The 19634-nt window shown below is 38.9% G+C and overlaps 1 protein-coding gene across 13 annotated transcripts in view; it reads right to left on the minus strand.

Annotated features, from left to right (window-relative positions):
- Nucleotides 1–19634, minus strand: part of cep170aa (centrosomal protein 170Aa) — a 70699-nt gene that overhangs the window by 48315 nt on the left and 2750 nt on the right. For all 13 annotated transcript variants that reach the window (XM_037538298.1, XM_037538296.1, XM_037538297.1 and 10 more), the window contains exon 2: nt 2896–3041. In XM_037538298.1, the coding sequence (XP_037394195.1) occupies nt 2896–3000 (105 nt within the window). In that variant the 5' untranslated portion in view covers nt 3001–3041. The remainder of the gene's footprint in view (nt 1–2895; nt 3042–19634) is intronic.

Consider the following 19634-nt stretch of genomic DNA (forward strand, 5'->3'; position numbering starts at 1 on the left):
CATGACAGTGTTGGCACCCTTCTCTGCAATGTTTGGCAGTGCAGCAGTTTACCCACTCATAGTGGAGGTCCTCTAGAGTGTCTAAAAGTAACCCGTGAGCTATCTGTCCCACTTTCTATTAATATAGCACTGTGACTAACACACACGCTCCGATAGCATCAGATTGAACCACTCAGGTTATTAAGACAGAATAATCCGTGGAAACATCTCTTTCTATCCCAGCCATGGTTCTTGGTGTTAGATGAATAATGTTCAAAGTGAAAAGAGTAAAGCAGGCTGGAACCTGATGACCTAGGGGACATGCTGAAAGAGTCTGAGCAGTTGCATGTAGTGCTAGACAGTCACAATATAGTTTTCCATATTATTCAATATCAATAACTATCTATTATTACTATATGCATTTTGTAATGATCGGTTTTAAGTCTGAAAAGTCATTAGAAGCATGAAGAAAACTAAAAGCTTATTGTGAGCATTGTAGTGAAGTGCATTGGAGTGGCTCTATTCCCTGCTCACAACGTTCTGTAATCACTCTGCTCCGGGTGACTGGTTCCCCACTCACCAATCCCTCACACATGAGAGAATATCCACTGAATGTCAGCTCTGCATTTGTCACTCTTACATTGGCAATCTTCAGATTTTTGTTCCCCATGCGCACAGAAAACTTTATGCATTATGTTTTTTTGGCTGCACAATAAACTTGCTATCGATTTATTACCTTCCACACTCACTCACGCAGTGTTTGAGCTGTACAAAAAAGCTGTACAAAGAATTCAGGGGGAATAGTGGGATCAACCAACAAGTGACTTTCAGATAGGTTGTCATAGATTTTGATTAGATTGCTCTTATTTATTTATACCGTATATTCTACATAGCAAACTGTAAGCTGTTTCACTTCTATAATAATTATGTACTCTTTTTATTACAGTTATTTCATGTAAATTTGAGGATATATGCAAAATTTGAAATCAGCTCTTCAACATAGTCACCTTCAGTCCTGAGGTGCTCACTATCTGGAACACTAGATAATGTATTAGTACAACCTCTCAGTTCCTTAAACAGCACTTTGATCCAGTGAACAGAACTTCCTGCAGCAATTACCAGTAAGATTTAGAGTATCAGGCATGCCATTAACATACACCACCACAACATCAGCAACATGTCACTAAGTCACTTTTCCAAGCGTTGATGGTGCCTAAAGATGAAAGATTCCAAATTTCAAATTCATCAACTTCAAACATCTCACTTGTTAACACTAGTTATCACATCTGCTTTTCTTTTTAAAGAACACAGATATTGCTGTGTTTTGCTGAATTATGAGTATGTTACTTATGTGGGATGGAGTGGTATTGAAAAATGTTGGACAGAGAGAAAAGACTGACGTTCTGACTTTATAAAAAGCTACTTCTACTTCTAAGAAGTCTACTTCTACTTCTAAAAAGTCTACTTCTACTTCTAAGAAGTCTACTTCTACTTCTAAAAAGTCTACTTCTACTTCCACTTATATACAGTACACTGATTCTGATGTAATCTACAAAATTATTTAGTAAGATTGAACATAAAACAAATAGATTTAAAAAATACAAATAAAAATAATTTACATTTAACAGGTAACATGCAAAACCTTAGAACATAACAGAACTCACAAGATTTTTTCTGACTGGATTGAATTCCTAATTGGTTGTTGCTGGCATTCTCCTAATCCTGCATGCTGTGTGATAAGGGCCCAATCCCATTTCACCCCTCTCCCCTACCACTTAGCCCTACACCTCCTTTTTGCATGTTCACATAGGGTGGGTGTAACGATTCTTATTGAGATAGAGGGGTAGGGCGAAGTGTTAGGGCTACATGGTTGTCCAAAGGGAGTTTTTTAGTGGCACACTCCAAACGGAGTGTTATGAAAAAACAAAAAAGTTGGCTGCACCAAAAAACCCACAAATGTGCGTATTTTCTCTTTTAAAAACTACAGTAACATTTGTATTTTGTTAATGTCATTTCAATGTATTATGGTCCTTTTCTTCATAATAAGCATAAAAAACACTAGTAGTGTGCTGATGTCTTGGTAGCTAGCTGTCTAAATTTCCTGTTCCACTTCAAATGGAGCAGCAGTTACATTTTGATACCTCAGATGTCAGAACTGCTGCACCATTTAAGGTGGAATGGGAAAATTCTAACAAGAAGCTGGCAAAAAAGCTGACTTCAGCTTCATTTCACTGAAGAATTAGGAATGGGCAACAATGAATAATTGTGGGGCATCCCCCCTCTTTGAAAGCATATGATGCTCTAAATTTAGGTAAAGCCCAGCAGTGAGGTGGCTGAACTCTATCCTCCTCTGCTATCAATGCAGACTGGCAGGGTCACCTACAGAGCACCGCTAGTAGCCTGTTAATGAAGCAATGTTCTTCTTTATTTGAGGGTCCCATTTTGTAGGGGAAGATTTCAACCACTATGCCTTTTAACTCAGTTCTAAGGGGCAAGATGACACTCCCAAACAAGGGGCAGTGGTTAAAAAAAAAAGAAATGGTACTGGGCTAAGTTGTATGTAATGTCTATTTTGGTGAAAATTTGAAAACAAATAGTTGAAATGTAATTCCTTTTTATTATCATTACTAAGGAAAATATAATCACAGTAAAAAAACAGATAATTTTATCACCCAGCACTAGTTACACACTGAAAAGTAATGCAATACATGCACTCTCTCCAAACTGTACATGCTCATATAAAGAACTGAGTCAAAGGCTCAGGGATTGTGTTGGGAAGATCAGCGGAGGACTTCAGTACAGTATCGGGTTCCCAGCAGGAGCTCCCAGCTGTCAGGGGATTAACCTGTGCTGAAACACTGGGGCCTGTATGTGTGGAGCTATTCGCATAGAGAGTGACAGTAGTCATCAGCTGACCTGTAGCATGAGCTCGCAGTCATCGCGACCCACAAAGATCATCTCACGGGGCAGTCGGTGACGCGTGCCCCCGCTGCTCACCAGGAACCAGGATGTGAGGCTCATCTCTGCTCTCTCTCTCCTCCAGCCTCCACCGCTACGTCATCCTGCGAAAAAAGAGAGAGATATTTGATCAAAATAAGGTCAGAAGTCTAATTAAACCCTCCTAGCTTGGCTTACCTTTTTAAAACGGATTTTTCATGTGTAACTTGTGCAAGTTAACGTTTAACTTAAAAAAAAAAAAAGAAGAAAAATTCTGCTAAAAATTCTGACTTTAAACTTTCCATTCAACACACTTGTGAAGAGGAAATATTTCATATTCATGATTTGAATGTAATGAAAGTTATTGGGATTGGGAAAGTTATTGGGTTATTAGTCCTTTTTTGGCAGTGTGGATAGAAATACTCAGAAAAGTTATCCATTATAAATCACTTATTACTCCTTCCTAACTGTGGCGAGTAAAATGTAAAGCTTCCAGAGCTGTTTCTGAATGAAAATCTAGTTGAGCCTGAGTTGGTTGGGGCTCTCTCTTCTTCAGCATGGAGATCTTTATTCATCAGTTTCATAACAGCATGATTACATGCTTCAAGAGACCACTTATTGAATTTGTTGGTCATATTCACAATCAAAATCACACAGTGAGTTGCCACAGGTAGCACATGCTTGTGTAAATTATTAAGTTGATTAAGTGACCCTTGTTACGCAGAACTTTCACCTCTGCATTTAACCCATCCATGAAGTGAATCATCACAGGCCTATCCGCAGCACCGGGGGAGCAGTTGGGGGTTAGGTGCCTTGCTCAAGGACACCTCAGTCATGTACTGTTGGTTCTGGGGATCGAACTGGCAACTTACCTGTCACAAGGCTGGTTCCCTAACCTCCAGCCCATGAATGCCCCCTATTACATACAGGCACAGATAATATAAATATATACAGGATATTTATACTTTTAATGAAATGTGTGGAGGTAAAAAAAGTTTCTTATGAAGTCAGTAATTGCAACGTGTTTACAAGAATTAGAACTGTAAAGCATTACATTACTTTACTGGTTGAGAAACTAATCAAATCACTGTACTGTATTACTTTGTACCACATAACTCCTACACTGTTATTTTGTGGAAAGAAAAAAAAAAGAGAAAATGATGCAGACCTCAAGACTGAAATTCATTATTTCTTTCAATTAACTGCCAGCTAAAAATTCAGGATTTCAACAGGCCTGCAAATTACATACAATTCAGTTTGCAATATAAACTGAATGTATAGCAAAACAACAAGAACTTGGTGGCTAGGATTTTTATCAGTTTATACATTATTATATTCTGACTGTATGTCTATATATGTACTTTCATTCTGGAGGATAAATATAATAATACCAGGTCTGTTTTTGAAGCTCTTTGCTGTCGTACCACAGGATCTTGTTTAAGTTTGAAATTTCAGAGCGTCAGAGTGGGCAGGCCGACGTGCAGAGCCGTTAGCCGGAGCTCAGATTTGTAACATTCCAGTGTCTTTTGCAGCAGCAGCAGAGCTCTTTCCTCCTCTCCCACTCTGATCACTGCCAGATGCTGCAGGAAGTGATGTAGACTTTATGCCTACACGCCCGACTCGGCTGTTTTTTTCTTCTCTCTCTCTCTCTCTCTCTCTCTCTCTGCTCTGAAAAGAAGGCCACACTCAGCTGCTCAAACCTCCAGCTGTGAAAGGGAAAATAATTAAGCACAGCTTCCTGGCCCTCAAGCTGAAAGCTGTCCAGTTGGACGACCTCAATCTACTTCAGACGTCCCTACCACTGTACGTGGTAAACGTATAGTTGTAAAATCAATGTTTGTTGTCTAGTTCTTTCTACAACAAAGATTTCCAGCTTTAGATGTTTGCAAAGATATAGCAAACCAAGGTTTAACCAAAGAACAGAGTAACAACACAAAATCTTCTCTTCTGTAAAGCCACCACTTTGGCCATGTAGTCCCTCTTCATACAAAACACCAGACAGACAGACACAGCACGAGTACAAAGCTTTTTAAAAAGAAGCCCTGCAAAGTGAATATGATCCAAAGCAGCTCTCCAGCAATTATCCTGGGGCTGCATATCTATCTTACTCCCAATCTCACATCCTTAGGACAGCACTCCCCTCACCTCCCTTCTCCTCCCCCCACACCACCCAAAAAACATTCCCTTTCACACTGAATACAATGCAGCACTCAGAGGCAGCCATGAGCGATTAACATTTGGAGAGATTATACACGCCGATCTTAATGGGGTATTGCTATGACAACATCTGCCTCTATGCTGATTGTCCTGTTTGATTTATGAGCCTCGTGTTTATGCAAGACATGAGCCCTGATTATGATACCCAAGAAGAAGTAAGTGATATTTCCTACTCGCTACTCATCCTTAGAATACCATGCACACACCTACAGTCAACTAATAGTAAAAGACAGTAAATACATTTAAAGGAATAGTTTAGCAGAAGAATCTAATTTTACAATTTTCCAACATATGACTGAGTACTACTGATTTCTGGAACTGTGTTGTGATTGGCTATCAGTGGTCGCCAGAGCCTTTCGCGGGGGTGCTTTTCCTCGCACAAGCAGTTCTCTTCTTGTGTATGAGTGTGGTTTTCCTCACGCAAGTAGTTCTTTTCGCGTGCGTGAGAGTAGCTTTTTTGCTCCATCTCCCGGACAGCATCGGTAGATCACATGACTCGGGACGAGCGCCCGCGTCACTACCAGCGCTCGAGGTCTCCTGATTATTGATCAGACGCACCTGTACAGGTTGACCTACTTTGGCGCTATTTAAGACTGGTCCAAAGTAGGGTTCGATGTGAGGTATTGCTTCTCAACCATAAGAACATACTGACCGATTATCTAGATATCCTATGACTGTATGTTATGACCATTTTTCTCGTTTCTACCAACTTCGTCTTTGATTTCACCCTTTTGTACTTTAGCTGGCGGTTGTTGGCTTTTTCGTGTTTCGACTTGGAAGTGGTTTTGAGGTTTTCGAATTCTGTCTATCCCTGGGATATTGTTAGCTTCATCCGCATTCGTCTCTCCCCTGTCAAACGTTACATGCTGGATGCTGATGGAGATGTGTATTCTTCTTCAGGTGTTTTTTCCTCTTCAGTGGTACATTTTCACTGTTTCTGTGGCTAACATCAGCCTAGCCTATTTGAGATTAAAAGCCATGCTATCTCGGCCTTCTCAGTCACATCCTCAAAAACACTTCCTTGTCAACATTAAAGCTCTCTCATTTCTGCCTAACAAAGTATAACATAACACAGTATTTCTCACTCCTGGTCCTGGAGGTATAATGCATTGCACACTTTAGTGTTCTCTGTGCTCCCAACACACCTAATACAATCAAGCAGCTCATTAAAAAGCCCTTACTGAGTGGAACTTGGCATATTGAAGGAAATCGGTACACGACAGTGGCCTCCAGGGCCGTGGATGAGAAACACTGATATAATTACTCACAAATATGAGCACAATTTTCACGATTTACAGTTCTATTCTAACAAATTCTGTGTTTAACTGCGGTGCTAGTCTGTATGTTCTCCATCTTCCATGAAGAAATGGAACAAATACTCAAATAGTGATTTCAGTATTTGAATACTGGCATCTCAAAAACTTAACCAAGTAATTGAGCACCCATGCACATCCCTGTATACTTCAAAAGTGTCTTGGCTGATCCAACTACACTGGGTAAAGTTGTGAGAACAAGACTTTTGGCTATCCCATCCCTTTAAGCAGCAATGCAATGTGATATTAAAACTGGGCGCCCTCATCACGACACCTAATTTACACAGACAAAAAGTCTGACGGGCTTTTTTAAGCACACTAAACATGGGGCAGCTTTAAAACATTTCTGCTGAGTGTAATTACCTCCCTTTCAAAATTCCAAAGCATACTGCACACTCAATCACGCCTAAACCCAGTGGCCCTAGAAGAATGTATTAAGAACGCCCAGAAACTCACTTTTATTCAACAACAGAAATCTGATGACGCTTGTGGGTTTGGCAGGACGTGGCTGCTGGGATGCTTTTCGATACATCTTAGGAAAAGCTAGCGAGCAATCCCTGCATAATGACGGCTGGATTTTCTTCCCTCTGGAGCCTAGGCTTCAGCTGCCTAACCACAAGAAAGTCATCACAGCCGGCAACAGCCTGCACGACTCAGGAATAAACGCAACGTGGCAGAGGAGCCCTGGTGCCCAAGCTAGTTCTTCTCTTAATTGTATATGAATTGTACTCGTTTTGGCCTTTTGGGTATTGCGGAGGGCAGCACCTCTTCTCTGGCACACTTGTTGTTCTGACACAACTCAATCATCTTCACCACTACAAACTACCTGCCATTGATCTTCATGGTTGGCTTCATGAGAGTAAATGCTGGGGAAGGATGTACTAAAGACCTCATTTAGAGGACTTAAAGAAAGCATGTAAACATGGCCTTATCTGTAGTTTAAGCTTTAACTAGTGCTGCTTATCCCCCATGGAGTTCCACTTGTGATGCCAAAAGAAGCACAGAAAGTTCGACTGTATTTTTCTGCTGGCTGTGCCGTCTACAGCCTGCTGATTTCCTTGCCAATGGAGCAACATGCTTTTTCAGTGGGTGAAAGGGCGATTTCTCCATGCTGGCTCTGAGTGCATCCTCCCCCTCGCAGGGCCTGAAGAGTTGGATTGTTTCAGGATGACTGTGTGCACTTTGTGAGGAACAGGAAGTGTGGCTAAGACTTCCTCCCATCTGCCTCAGCTCATCTCTTCATTCATCTCAGTCCATTTATCACAGGAACTAGCCGCTGACTCACCTGCTCTATGAAACAAAATATGACTGGAAACTTTTTGATGAAGTCTAATTAAGGGATTTTATTCCACATAGTAGAGACGTAAACAACTAGTCGGTTAACCATTAAAGGGGAATTACACCGATTTTATGAATATTCCGCATAATTCCTTAACTGAGATGTATGCAAAGTTATTCAGAGAGTCTGACGTGATGCTGTAAGTAAACTTACCGACTCATTTCTCTACAATGGTAGTGATATGAACCAGGAATTTTGATGTCTACAACACAATTATAGCCCTGAGGTTTACTATAAAAATAATCAGTGAACTTAGATGTGTTTTCTATAAGTTTTTATACTTTGCTAATGGTAAAATCAAAAAAGTGTGTCCTTTTGGTACTATTTTGCCTCGAGGCCTGCAGGTACATCGCCACCAAGAATGGAAAATATGTTTACAATTATAAAATTCTCAAAGTTATCATGAAACACTGAGTGCATTTACATGCACTTAATAATCCAATAACTGCAGAAATCTGACCAATGCAATTACATGCACTAGGGAAAACAGGAAACAGGAAAACTCCAGGTCTATGTAAGTCTGGCAATAATCGGATTTCTGCTTCGCAACTGGCCAATAAACTAACAGTAGATGACATCACGTTAGCGGAATGTAAAACTCAGACTTTATGCTATGGCTTTTTTTTAAACATTGCACCATTTTACCTGAAAATATGAACATACACCATCTAGAAGAAAAAGAATTTAAATCCTTCATTTCTACCATCATGTAGCTGGTTTCAGCGTCGTTTCAAAAGCGCTTTACTGCCATCTCACGACAACGCTGCTTATTTCTGCTACAGCGGCCTGTTTTTGCACATGCACTGACTGAGAAATCCAAAAGAAATCCAAGTAAGAGTTCACATGCACTGAGAAATCTGATTACTGAGCTAAAATTCAGCTCGCTTTATTGGATTTCTAGACCTTTCCGTAGTCTTAACAAAAGATACCATTTGACCACTGACCATTCGAACAAATCAGATAACTGCAGAAGTCTGATTATGAATGGATTATTGAATGCATGTAAACATACTCAATGTTTATGGCATCAGGCAGTGTATTCATAACCATTTCATGCAATACCTTTCCATGAGTGAGCTATCAGAAGCCTTCACCTCTTCGGATATCTGGTTCCTATCACCAACACTGTCAACAATTCTGACTCTATGTTTTTCTAGAATTAAGCATTTCACATCAAACCACCCTGAATGACGTTCTTTATAGCTTAATGTTTAAATCATTCAGGATTGTGGAAAAAGTGGTGAAATTCCCCTTTAACTCACAAATAAACAATTGCTTGAGGAATGTTATTGCTCTAAAAAAATATTAATTTCCAATTAACAACAGTTCCTATTTGAAGAACTGAGTTGATTCTGCTATCTAGGCATACTAGGCCTACTAAAATATGAAACACATGGCTAAAAATAGTGGTATTCGGGGCTACTTTATGAGATGTTGACTACGGTGAAGTGCTACACTGAAAGTAAACATTCACAAGCAATAAGGAGGACAACTGTTTTGCTCTTTGAGAGAAGTGTTATGCAGACGGGTGTGAAGAAGTGTGTGTATATTGAGTACACAGATTCATCCTTCATTCATCCTTGATTTTAGGCTTGTCTGTTAATGAATAATTGCAGCTCATGATAAGTGGTTACTGGTCAAAAGACCTGCATCCCTACCACAAACTAAACTTATTGAACCTTTAGAAATGGACAGTTATTGACACTGTTTTGCTATAATATTTAATTATACCATGTACCATGCCACATCAAGCACGAAGAAACATCTCCCCTTTTACTTCTGAATACAAATGTAGTATCTTTTGAAAGTTTACTCAACAGAATTTCCATTCACTCCTCTTCAGAGAACTGCTGCCAGATGATGCAACAGCTGTAAGTGTCCCCTCCTCAGCTGCATGATCTCACATCATGCCTCGCCAGCGCTTGCCTGGCCTATCACTGCAGGCCAGCTGCACCCAGATCTAGCTAAGTTCCCAAGTGCTAGAGTATCAACAAACAGTACTGCCTCAGCAAGTCAGACCAAAGAGGGAGGTTCAGCAAGTTACAGTTCCTCAGGGACATGAGCTCAATACAAAATACTGAAACTACTGCTGAGAATGTTTTTTGGTCTTAGTTATTACTGTTGCCCGACTAAAGCAGGCACACACTGAGCGATTCGCAATGTACACACTGTATGTTTGAGTCACCCATCATGTATGAATAAAGCCTGCGATTTAAATGCTCATAACGTACGAAAACACCCTGTCCGATTAACACAGTGCAATATGGCTGCTCACACTGCACCTGAAAAGCAGCCCTAACAGATAGCTCTGTCTACGGACAAATCCCGATGTGATTTCATTCAAAACAACATGAGTACCTGAGTACTGAACAAAAACACTGGCTGAATCTCAAATGGCTCCCTGCTCTTTACATATTGCACTACACAGAAATTAAAATACTGGCTCCTGCACCTAAACAGTGCATAATGTCTAATGAATAGCCATTTGGGATTCAGCAATAAGTTCACAGTTCCTCAATGGACAAATAGGCTTTGTTCACACAACAGGTAAAAGTGTCCCAAATCTGATCTTTTTATTCATATGTGACACAGATGTGTCATCTGTGAGGCTGTATGAAGAGCAAAAAGTCAATTAAGTCTTTACAATTCCATTTTGAGACACTTTCATATGAGGTACTAAAATCTGCTATGTATCCCATATGTGGCAATGTGACTCAGTCTGAATAGCCAGATCGAAATTCTTGTGGCTTTTACGTCGATACAACTCCATATTTGTCATAATTGTATACTCATAAACATTTAGGCTGATGTTTCTGTGCAAAGAAAATTAGAAGACACTTATTGCAACCACTTCCTGTTCAAAGAGATTTTAAATGAAATGACCGAACGCAGCCGTAAGAGAACAAGTCTGAAAGCAAAGTTTTAAAAATCTGAGGACATGAACCAAAGAAGAGACTGTGCCCTTTTTACAGCGAGCTCAAAGACATTCTGCATGACGAGCCCAGCTGTCACTCAATGAAGCTTCATGTGATGATGGTGAATATGAAACTGAAACCTCCAAGAGCGACTGGCGTTCGTTGGCAGTCATGATGTAGTTTACCCTCTTTAAGGCACTTTCTATTTTCTATTTTAGATGCTAGACAATCCCCTATATAAGCTTTAATCAACTGAGTAGGTATTGATGCTAAGGATGCTAGGCACTCTAATACTTGGGTGACTGGTCGAGGTGTCAGTGTTCAAATACTGAAATGAAATCACTTCTCAGGTATTTAATACATTTTATTACAGGAACACAGAGAAAACTTACCGGCCAACATTTCAGTTAAACAGCGATTTTATCTTTTAACAGGATTAAAAGATGCCATAGTTTTGCTGATATTTGCGAGTATGTAAGCTACACTTTGTTGCAACAAAACTTAAGCGCCTTAGTAGCATTTTTAAAATAAATAGCAAAAAACATTCTTCTCTTCCAGTTGAAACCAGTTATTTAGTGGGCAATCTTTTCAAAAGCAGAAAAACTGCTTAAATATGGAACGCAATTTATAATTAAAAATAAAGTCTGTTTTCATGTGTATCAAAGTTTTAACACTCAGTATGAATCCAAAAGCATGAAAAATCAATCAAAATCATGGCCGCCTTATGCTAAATTTTTATGTTTACTCAATAATAACCACTAGAATGAATCACCATTAAAATTCTTGCTTCTACAGCTCACAGACACACCAGACAAACAATATCTGAAAAGGTAAAGGTGTCACGTATTTTCAAGATCTCTGTAAGCAAAAATGACACATTTTTGCAGGTGGTAGGAAAATTTTTGATCAAAAATTAGGCAAATTCATAAAGATATCATAACTCTGTTAGCATTTACATATCAGATAATAGCATATCTGAATAGCCCTTGGTCTCCTGAAAATAACAACATATGGTATGTGTGACTGTCACATGTAAATTCTTTATAAGTGCAATTGTAATTATAACAATCACCACCCAAATTACCCTCGGGGTCTTAAGGGTTAAGAGAAATTGCATGATTACACTTCATATACAGACGATATCGGGGAAACACACGCCTGTGTTGTGCCTTTCTCACAAAGGAAAGCAAACAAACAAATAAAACAATGACACATCCTGTCCTCTCATTACTCTCCTGAATGACAGCCCCAATCAGCTCAATGCAAAGCAAGACTGCATCACTGTAACAAAGGCAAGAAAACAGTCAGTTATCTTTAGCACTTCTGTCAGTACCACTAACAATCTGGCAAGAGTGCAAATCTCAGAGGCTTCACAAAATGCTAAATAACTTTTTGGTTTGCTGTTTTGTCAAACCTGTGACACTGTTTAATAGTAATGCCACCCAAATTGTGCTCTTTTGGATAGACAGAGCAGTCAGTCATTACCAGATGTCTACATTTTGGCAATGTGAGGCTCCAGGCACCTTTTATGCTCTTCCAGAAACGAGCTTAAAGAAAAGAGGCCTTTGCTTCCAGCAGTATTGCTCAGCCCTGAATATGATTACCATCCTGGCCCGTCACCACGCGATCATTATTCTATTTTAGATGCATCTTTATATCCTAATGCTGGAGGAGAGGTCGTTCCGATCGATAAGTAGAGGCCTAACTAAAAGGCTGCGAGCCAAATATAAGAACAAGAGCTTAACTCAACTCCTGCTTTTAGCCTGTGCACACAGACGATTCAAACTGACACATACATTAGTATGGCCTAGATTCTGGGACACAGTGTATAAAAAATATAGTGATGTGTCACTCACTTCACTTCATGCACAGCGCCTACCAGACACAGCTCCCATGAATGAAGGCGTTATTTTCAGACAGGCAGCTAAGTGGACACTCAAATCTAATAATTAGTTTAGATTGTGACCTTCAGTGACTACTGTTACATAATTTAATTACTCTAAATTAGATCTTGACTGATATATCAGTTGGCTGATAATATCAGCCAATAATGATGACTCATGGATTCATCAGTATTGGTTTAAATAAACAAAGGAATTCAGAGTGATCTGATGTGAAATTCATTCTAGAAAAACTTAGAGTCAAAACTGCTCACAGTGTTGGGATAGAAACCAGTCATCTGAGGAGTTTAGTGCCCCTAAAAGCTCCCTCAGAGAAAATGGTTATGAATATATTGCCTCATGCATTGATTTATGATACTTCTGCGAGGTGTTATCAGGAAACTTATACATTCAGAATTACTATTACACTGTCATTACCAACATCGCATAAAAAAACTGAGAAGACAGTCAGTTCACTGGTCATTCTGGATAGTAAATAAAAAGGCTATAATTTGCATTATTGACATTACAAGCCCCGTTTGCTGTTAACACCACTGTAAAAAAATCTGAGTAAAAACTGAATAATGCAGACATTTTGAACCAATTGGGGAATTCCCCTTTAAAGAAAATAAAAAATAGGATTAAGAGAAAAAAATGAAATTTTTTCCATTTTTTTAGCACCTTAAAACTGCATCTGTCTCAAAATTGTCACACGGGTCACATGCTACTGGAAATGCACTGTAAAAGCTGAAGCTCTTCATTCACCTCAGCACAGAGCAATGTCATTATTTTCTATTTTCATGCATATTTCCATTCTCGTGGCCTGTTGGGGAAACTGGGTGGCAGTAGAGAACAATGGCTGACCCGTTCAAGGATTTCTTTCTTTTGTTAGTCTACAGCACAACTGCGCACAGTCAGAGGCCTGGATGACTGCTTTTAAAAACCAAACAGGGCTCTGGTTTGCTGAATCCTCCCCAGGCTTGCCTTATACACTATCAATAAACACAAAAATCCAGTTATATCTGCCCTATATGTGGCATCGTTTGGACAAAAACAACTATAATGCACTGGCAGATTTTTGGGATGCACGATGAGGTCAAAATGATTATCTTCAAACCTGCTGTCGGAAATAAATTCATGAATATTCAATGTAATATTAACCTTAGAATTGCATAATGAATTGGTTACGTGAGAAATGACACACAGCCGTAAGGCAAAAGTCTAAACACCAAATTCAAATTACATGGTTTTATTTTCTAAGTGAAAAAAAGTTAATACATCCTCTACACAGAACACACCTAGATATGCCATTGCTTCTGAATTTCAATTTATTAGCACATAATTGAGTTTAACACATGAAATTTTTTAACACATAGGATTTTTTGCACAGGCCACATCCTATATTGCATTTTTTCCAATATGTTCAATTTGGAAAACACACAAAAATTGTATATTAAAATGTGCAGAGGTGTGTTCTCTGTAGAGGGTGTGTTAACTTCTTTTCACTTAGAAAATCAACATAAAAACGTAATGCAATCGGGGTGCCTAAAATTTTGCCCACAGCCATAGTCAACCATTCAACATATATTTATTATGTTTTAACCACTGACAAACACCTGCAACACATCAGAACTGACTGATTATAGAATATTTAAGCTGTAAACTAAAATACACAAAGCCTCTCAGCAACCAATGTTTCCTTTAGCATGTGAAACAAAAGCCACATTTATGTCCCAGAAATGATTAAATCAAGATGGTACCAGCCCAGCAAAACAAGCTGAGAAGGCAAATTTGGAGCTGATGCAAAACTACCATATGGCTGCGGGAACAGCACAGCACATTTACATCATCATTAATCCAAACAGACCACATCTTACTGCTCAGAGTGTCACTGTCACAAGGACAATACCAAACACATGTGATGTCCTGTCCGACCTAAAGACCCACATATGGAAATGAACACTCAGTACGTGCCTACAGCCAGAGGGCTATGAATGGAGACGCAAGTGTTGCCTTTGTCAGTTGCATCTGTGAGGTAGACAACAGTAACGTTACACTGTAAAAGATTAGTATTGCTCTCCATTTAAAGACTTTAGAAGAAGAAGATGAGATGCACAATGATATCAGAGCCATTTAGGTATCAACAGATCATTGCTTTTAAAAAAACAGCATTGGACAGGTTTTTAGATTTGAATAATATTTTAAACTGATATTCACTGACCAATGTGTCAGAATGTTTATGTGACGGGGATGACTGTGTTAATATTTCTGTTTCATTCATTTAGTCAAACACCTCTATAAATAAAAGAAACTGTAAAGTAAACGTCTACATTATGCGCATGAAAAATATCAGTATTGGCCCAGAATTCTCATATCAGCACTTTCTTTCTTTACAATAGATATGTGTTCAATACAGGCTGACCTGTTTGGCACCCTTGAGGCCATTGAGCTTTCCCTCATGAAAGAGCATCGAGTCTTTTTCAGAAATGACAAAAGGGATGTCTGTCTGATACTATCTGAAACTGGATTCTACATAAGTGCCCAGCGGCTCTAAATGATCAGCAAAATAAACATCAGATACTATTAATGGAGCACCAGCACTTGTTTAAGTGGACTAAAACCAGCCTAGGGCAGAGGCAAGCCAGACTAGCCTAAAAGTGACCCAACGTGCTGGCCAAACAAGGTAGACATGTGAACTAATTGGGAATGTAGTGTCTGGACTGAGAGTACTTTATGACAACATAAATAACTGCTTTAATGCTTTTCTGTTACATTCACTATATAGACTGAGATTTTACTTTTATCATTATGGTTACACTGGCATGTAAATATATGCAAATAACTTGACATATAAACAGTGCAAAACACACAGTTTACCTCACCTTTCCTGAAGTGAGCCGCAGCCTGAGGTAAATTAGTCCAGTTTATCGTCAAATGAGTAAACATCAGATTGTAATGAGTAAACGAGTTAAGACAGAAAAAGAGAGTGGCCGGAAAGTACAGTCTCTTGGGGTAAGCTGTTAGCCATTAGCCTTGTATGGAGACAAGCCAGCTTTCCGCGCGCACTGCCTATGGCACTCTTCACTCAGCCCACTGCTTCAGACAACACAGCAGTCTCGGCCTGCTAGTCATGGGGCTTTATAGCTTGAACCTGATAGTGTGAATTTCTTGTAATGTTTACTAAATTTCAGCAGCATCTGACGTTTTTGCCAGCCTCAGGGAAACCTCTGTGGGCTTGATATACTCTCAGCTTTACCTCATTAGGGTTAGAAAGCTGTCATGATGGACCCCTCCCAGTTATCCATGTGCTTGTGTTTTGGTCTTCCATGTTCTTTTGTTTACGTGTCAGTGTGCTTTTGTTTATCTTCCCAGTCCGGCCCCCTTGTTTTCAGACTCTGCCCCTGATTGTCACCACCTGTGTTTTCCACCTGTGTCCTGTTATCCCTTGATATCCCTGTTGTATTTAAGCCCTGTGTTTTTCCTAGTTTTTTGTTGGTTTTTGTATTGCTTGTACAGTTTGAAGTGTTTGATTTATATTGTCTATTGTGTTTATCCTGTGTTTTCTTTGCATTATGTCTGCCCACCATTTTCTTCATCTCAGCTCATTGACCTTGGACTGCTATGACCATGACTCTGCATTTGCCCCGAATAAATCTCGCTTGTCTTTGCACACGTGTCCACCTTCTCATCGCTCCACAACGTTACGAAAGCAATATGGACATCTGTCTATATGTTGTTGATTAAGGTTTTTACTATTTCACCCAATTAAAGCATTTTTCACTTTAGTTGTTAAATGTGGTTCTTATTAGACGTGAAGGGACATCCAAAATAAAACACATTGTTCATTTAGGGAAAAGGTTTACTTAAGCATCCAAATTACTGATATCCAAATGAATACATAAATATACTAAACTGTCAGTAATTTGAATTACACTATGATATATATTTTGCCCATGTATATATTATATAATTACACATCGTTGATGTCCAAAGAAAAATATGCATCTTCTAAATAGGAACTTTACAGAAGAAAGCAAAAACATTCTTAGCTAACATTTGATGTCAGTTAATGTTAAGAGGTTTCTTTCCAAGTGATTTTGGAGCTTTTCTAGTGGTTCATTCGTCAAGAAATTTTCACATAATGTAAACAGCTGCTACATTTGTAAGATGTAGAAAAATAAAAATCTACAATATGCAGATACATGATTTGTTTTGGACAATGGTGATATGTAATAATATGAGAACTAGCCTTGTATCTTCATCTGTTTCTCGGTTTCTGACATAAAAGTGTCTGAAAATGCCTGTTGCGCTTTTCATTGTGTGTAAATTTCATGATAAATGGACCAAGTCTGGTTCCCTTGACTTATATTAAAAGTAAAATGTGTTTTTTCTTTCTCCTATAAAATTACCATTTTGGTAATACAAGGTTTTGTTCAGACAACATAAACATATATATGTATACGATAATATATTATCTTTGTTCAGTTCTAGAATAATTCTCAGTCTTTGTGTATTCTTACAGTTAGGTTTTCATTTGAAAACCCTCTTTGACAACAAAAACTGTCTGGATTAAGGCACAGCGCATGACTCCCCCACAGGAAGTTACTCTGCTTCATCAATAACAAATCACATTGACTCAGAAGCCTGAGAGAACATGTGCTGTCCATGCTGTATAGTGGGTAATACCGTTGCCCTCAATGCAGCAGACTGGAGTTTGATTTCCCTTTCAGGGCAAGCACCCCTATGCTACACGAAGAGGAGTCCCTGGGCAAGACTCCTAACGCTACGCTCACCTACCCTTGTAACACAAGAAAACCATAAGTCACTCTGGATAAGAGTGACTGGGTAAATGTAAAAAGGTGGACAACACTTGATAAAGAAGTGTTGGCCATTACAGTTGCTACAAGGCCTAATGTAGCTTGGAGTCCACTGCTGATAAAACTAAGATCTGCAACCTATATGTATAAAAGCTCTGATTTCAAGGCCTGGCTTTTAATAGTAGATGGAAAAACAATCAGTACAATCAAAACACACCAGAGGAAACATCTTAGCTAATAGCAGCAACTCCCAGACCAGATGTGATGGAACGAATGGACGCACCCAATTATTTTTGTATTATTCAGTCTGTGTGACTGTCTGACAGTGGTTCTACAGTTGGAATTACATCAGCAGGTTAAAGCAACAAAACAACTTATTTATGGTTATCTTATTTGATAACCATACAAATTCATTTTATACACCTGATCTGATTTTATCATGAGCTTGGTGAAGCAAATGCAGTGGTCATTGTTAGCAAGCATGTATTTTCACATGATGCCTGATAATAACATCAGATATAAATTATGGTGATGAGCTTTTTCCTGGTGCTGTTGGCCACCCCACATGTTCATATTACATTATTGGACCAACAGTCAATCTGGTAGCCTTGTTAAGTTAGTGTGAGCACTTTCGATTTGAAAAGCTGTAGGTTTTTCTCAGTCCTTGTTATTTAAGCAAAACCATATTGATGCTGCTTTATATTTATAGTTAAATTAATCTTTCATTTGATCTCAGTCTAGAGTCTAGACAAAGGTGTTTTGAAATGCCTAATGCACAACACAGCTCAGGAATGGTCTGTAGCTTAGTCCTCAGCTGAGGGGCAATAAGACAGGCCAGGCTGCCCAAAGCTCTTCAAAGGACTCCCATACACCTATGATTTCCATCAAGCTGTTCAGCAACACCCTATCACCTGCATTAATGCTGTTAAAGAATTCTTCAGATATTGTTAACATCATACTTCTGCAGCACAATCTATCTGAGACATTTAAAGTGGTGGTAGCACAGCTATTAATGCATCCGTGAGGTCTGCATCCTGAGTTGGAAGCTAACAATAGGCCTTCATCTGGAGAACAGGGGTGGGAATTGCTTCAGGCCCCAATAAGTCCTACACTATTTTCACAACACTTGAGCAGTGATGTGATTTTCTTGTGAAATTAAAAGCCTTGTAATAAACTGAGAATTGAGATACAGCATATTGGAATACATATTGCTGCAGTAGAACATGTGAGAGAATGTGTTATCATGAATAACATCACAACTGTTATTTGGTTGCGGGCATGAGCAGAAGGCGAGTACTGTAGATCATCACACAGCCTTAAGTGTTCTTGTGTTTACAACAGTTCAGAAAAATCAAGAGAAAAGTAATGCTAAGACGTTCTGAACACTGTATTAAAAGAGATTTAATACTGGCAATTACTTCAGCCAACAGGTTTGTATCTACACACTCAGGTTCAGCTCAGGATTTACAGGAAAGGGTTTGGAATTTGATGTTGGCCTGCTGTCACTCTGCCTCAGAATCGGACCAAACAGGCAGCAGGTTGGATATTATTTTATAGTTCTCATTTAAAGTAACTAGAAGTAGGCAATATGGCAAAACTAAAACATAATACCTGAAGACATTTTCACAATACCAAAAAAATACATCACAATATTTCGTTTTTTCAAAATGTGATAAGTTGGAACAGAAAAAAACAAAACTAGTAGTGTCACATTTAAAAATACTATAAAAACTATGAACATAGGGATTTTTGTTTGAAGTTAAACATACTCTGTCGCACTAAACGTAATTAAATTAGCCTCTTCTTCTGATGAAACATGTAGTCGGTCAGTGTTCTTTAAGAACTGACGATATCCATGATAGGCTTATTGTGCATATTGTGTCATAGGGTATTGTGATAATGATAAAACATCACCATATTGCTCATGCCTGCAACTTTTTCTGTTCTATATGTGCTAAAACACTGCAGCATATAGTGAATTACTACTGAGGAACCAGTGCTCAGCAGAATAACCGAGTTATTGTGAAAAACTGGTTGAGAAGCACTATACCTGTGCTAAACCAATTTACAAATGTTACATGTCTCTCTAATGGTAATTCTTGTGGATTCAGTCCTGATCATTTCTCTGCTTAGTAAATGTGTGTATCTTCATCAGCACCACCATTGATAGACAGGCTAATGAGAAAAACAGTACCAGCATTGTCTTAGAATTCCCATTTCAGTTCATCGCCAGTCAT

This window comes from Pygocentrus nattereri, chromosome 5, assembly GCF_015220715.1.
Source record: "Pygocentrus nattereri isolate fPygNat1 chromosome 5, fPygNat1.pri, whole genome shotgun sequence".
NCBI classification, from domain to species: Eukaryota; Metazoa; Chordata; class Actinopteri; order Characiformes; family Serrasalmidae; genus Pygocentrus; species Pygocentrus nattereri.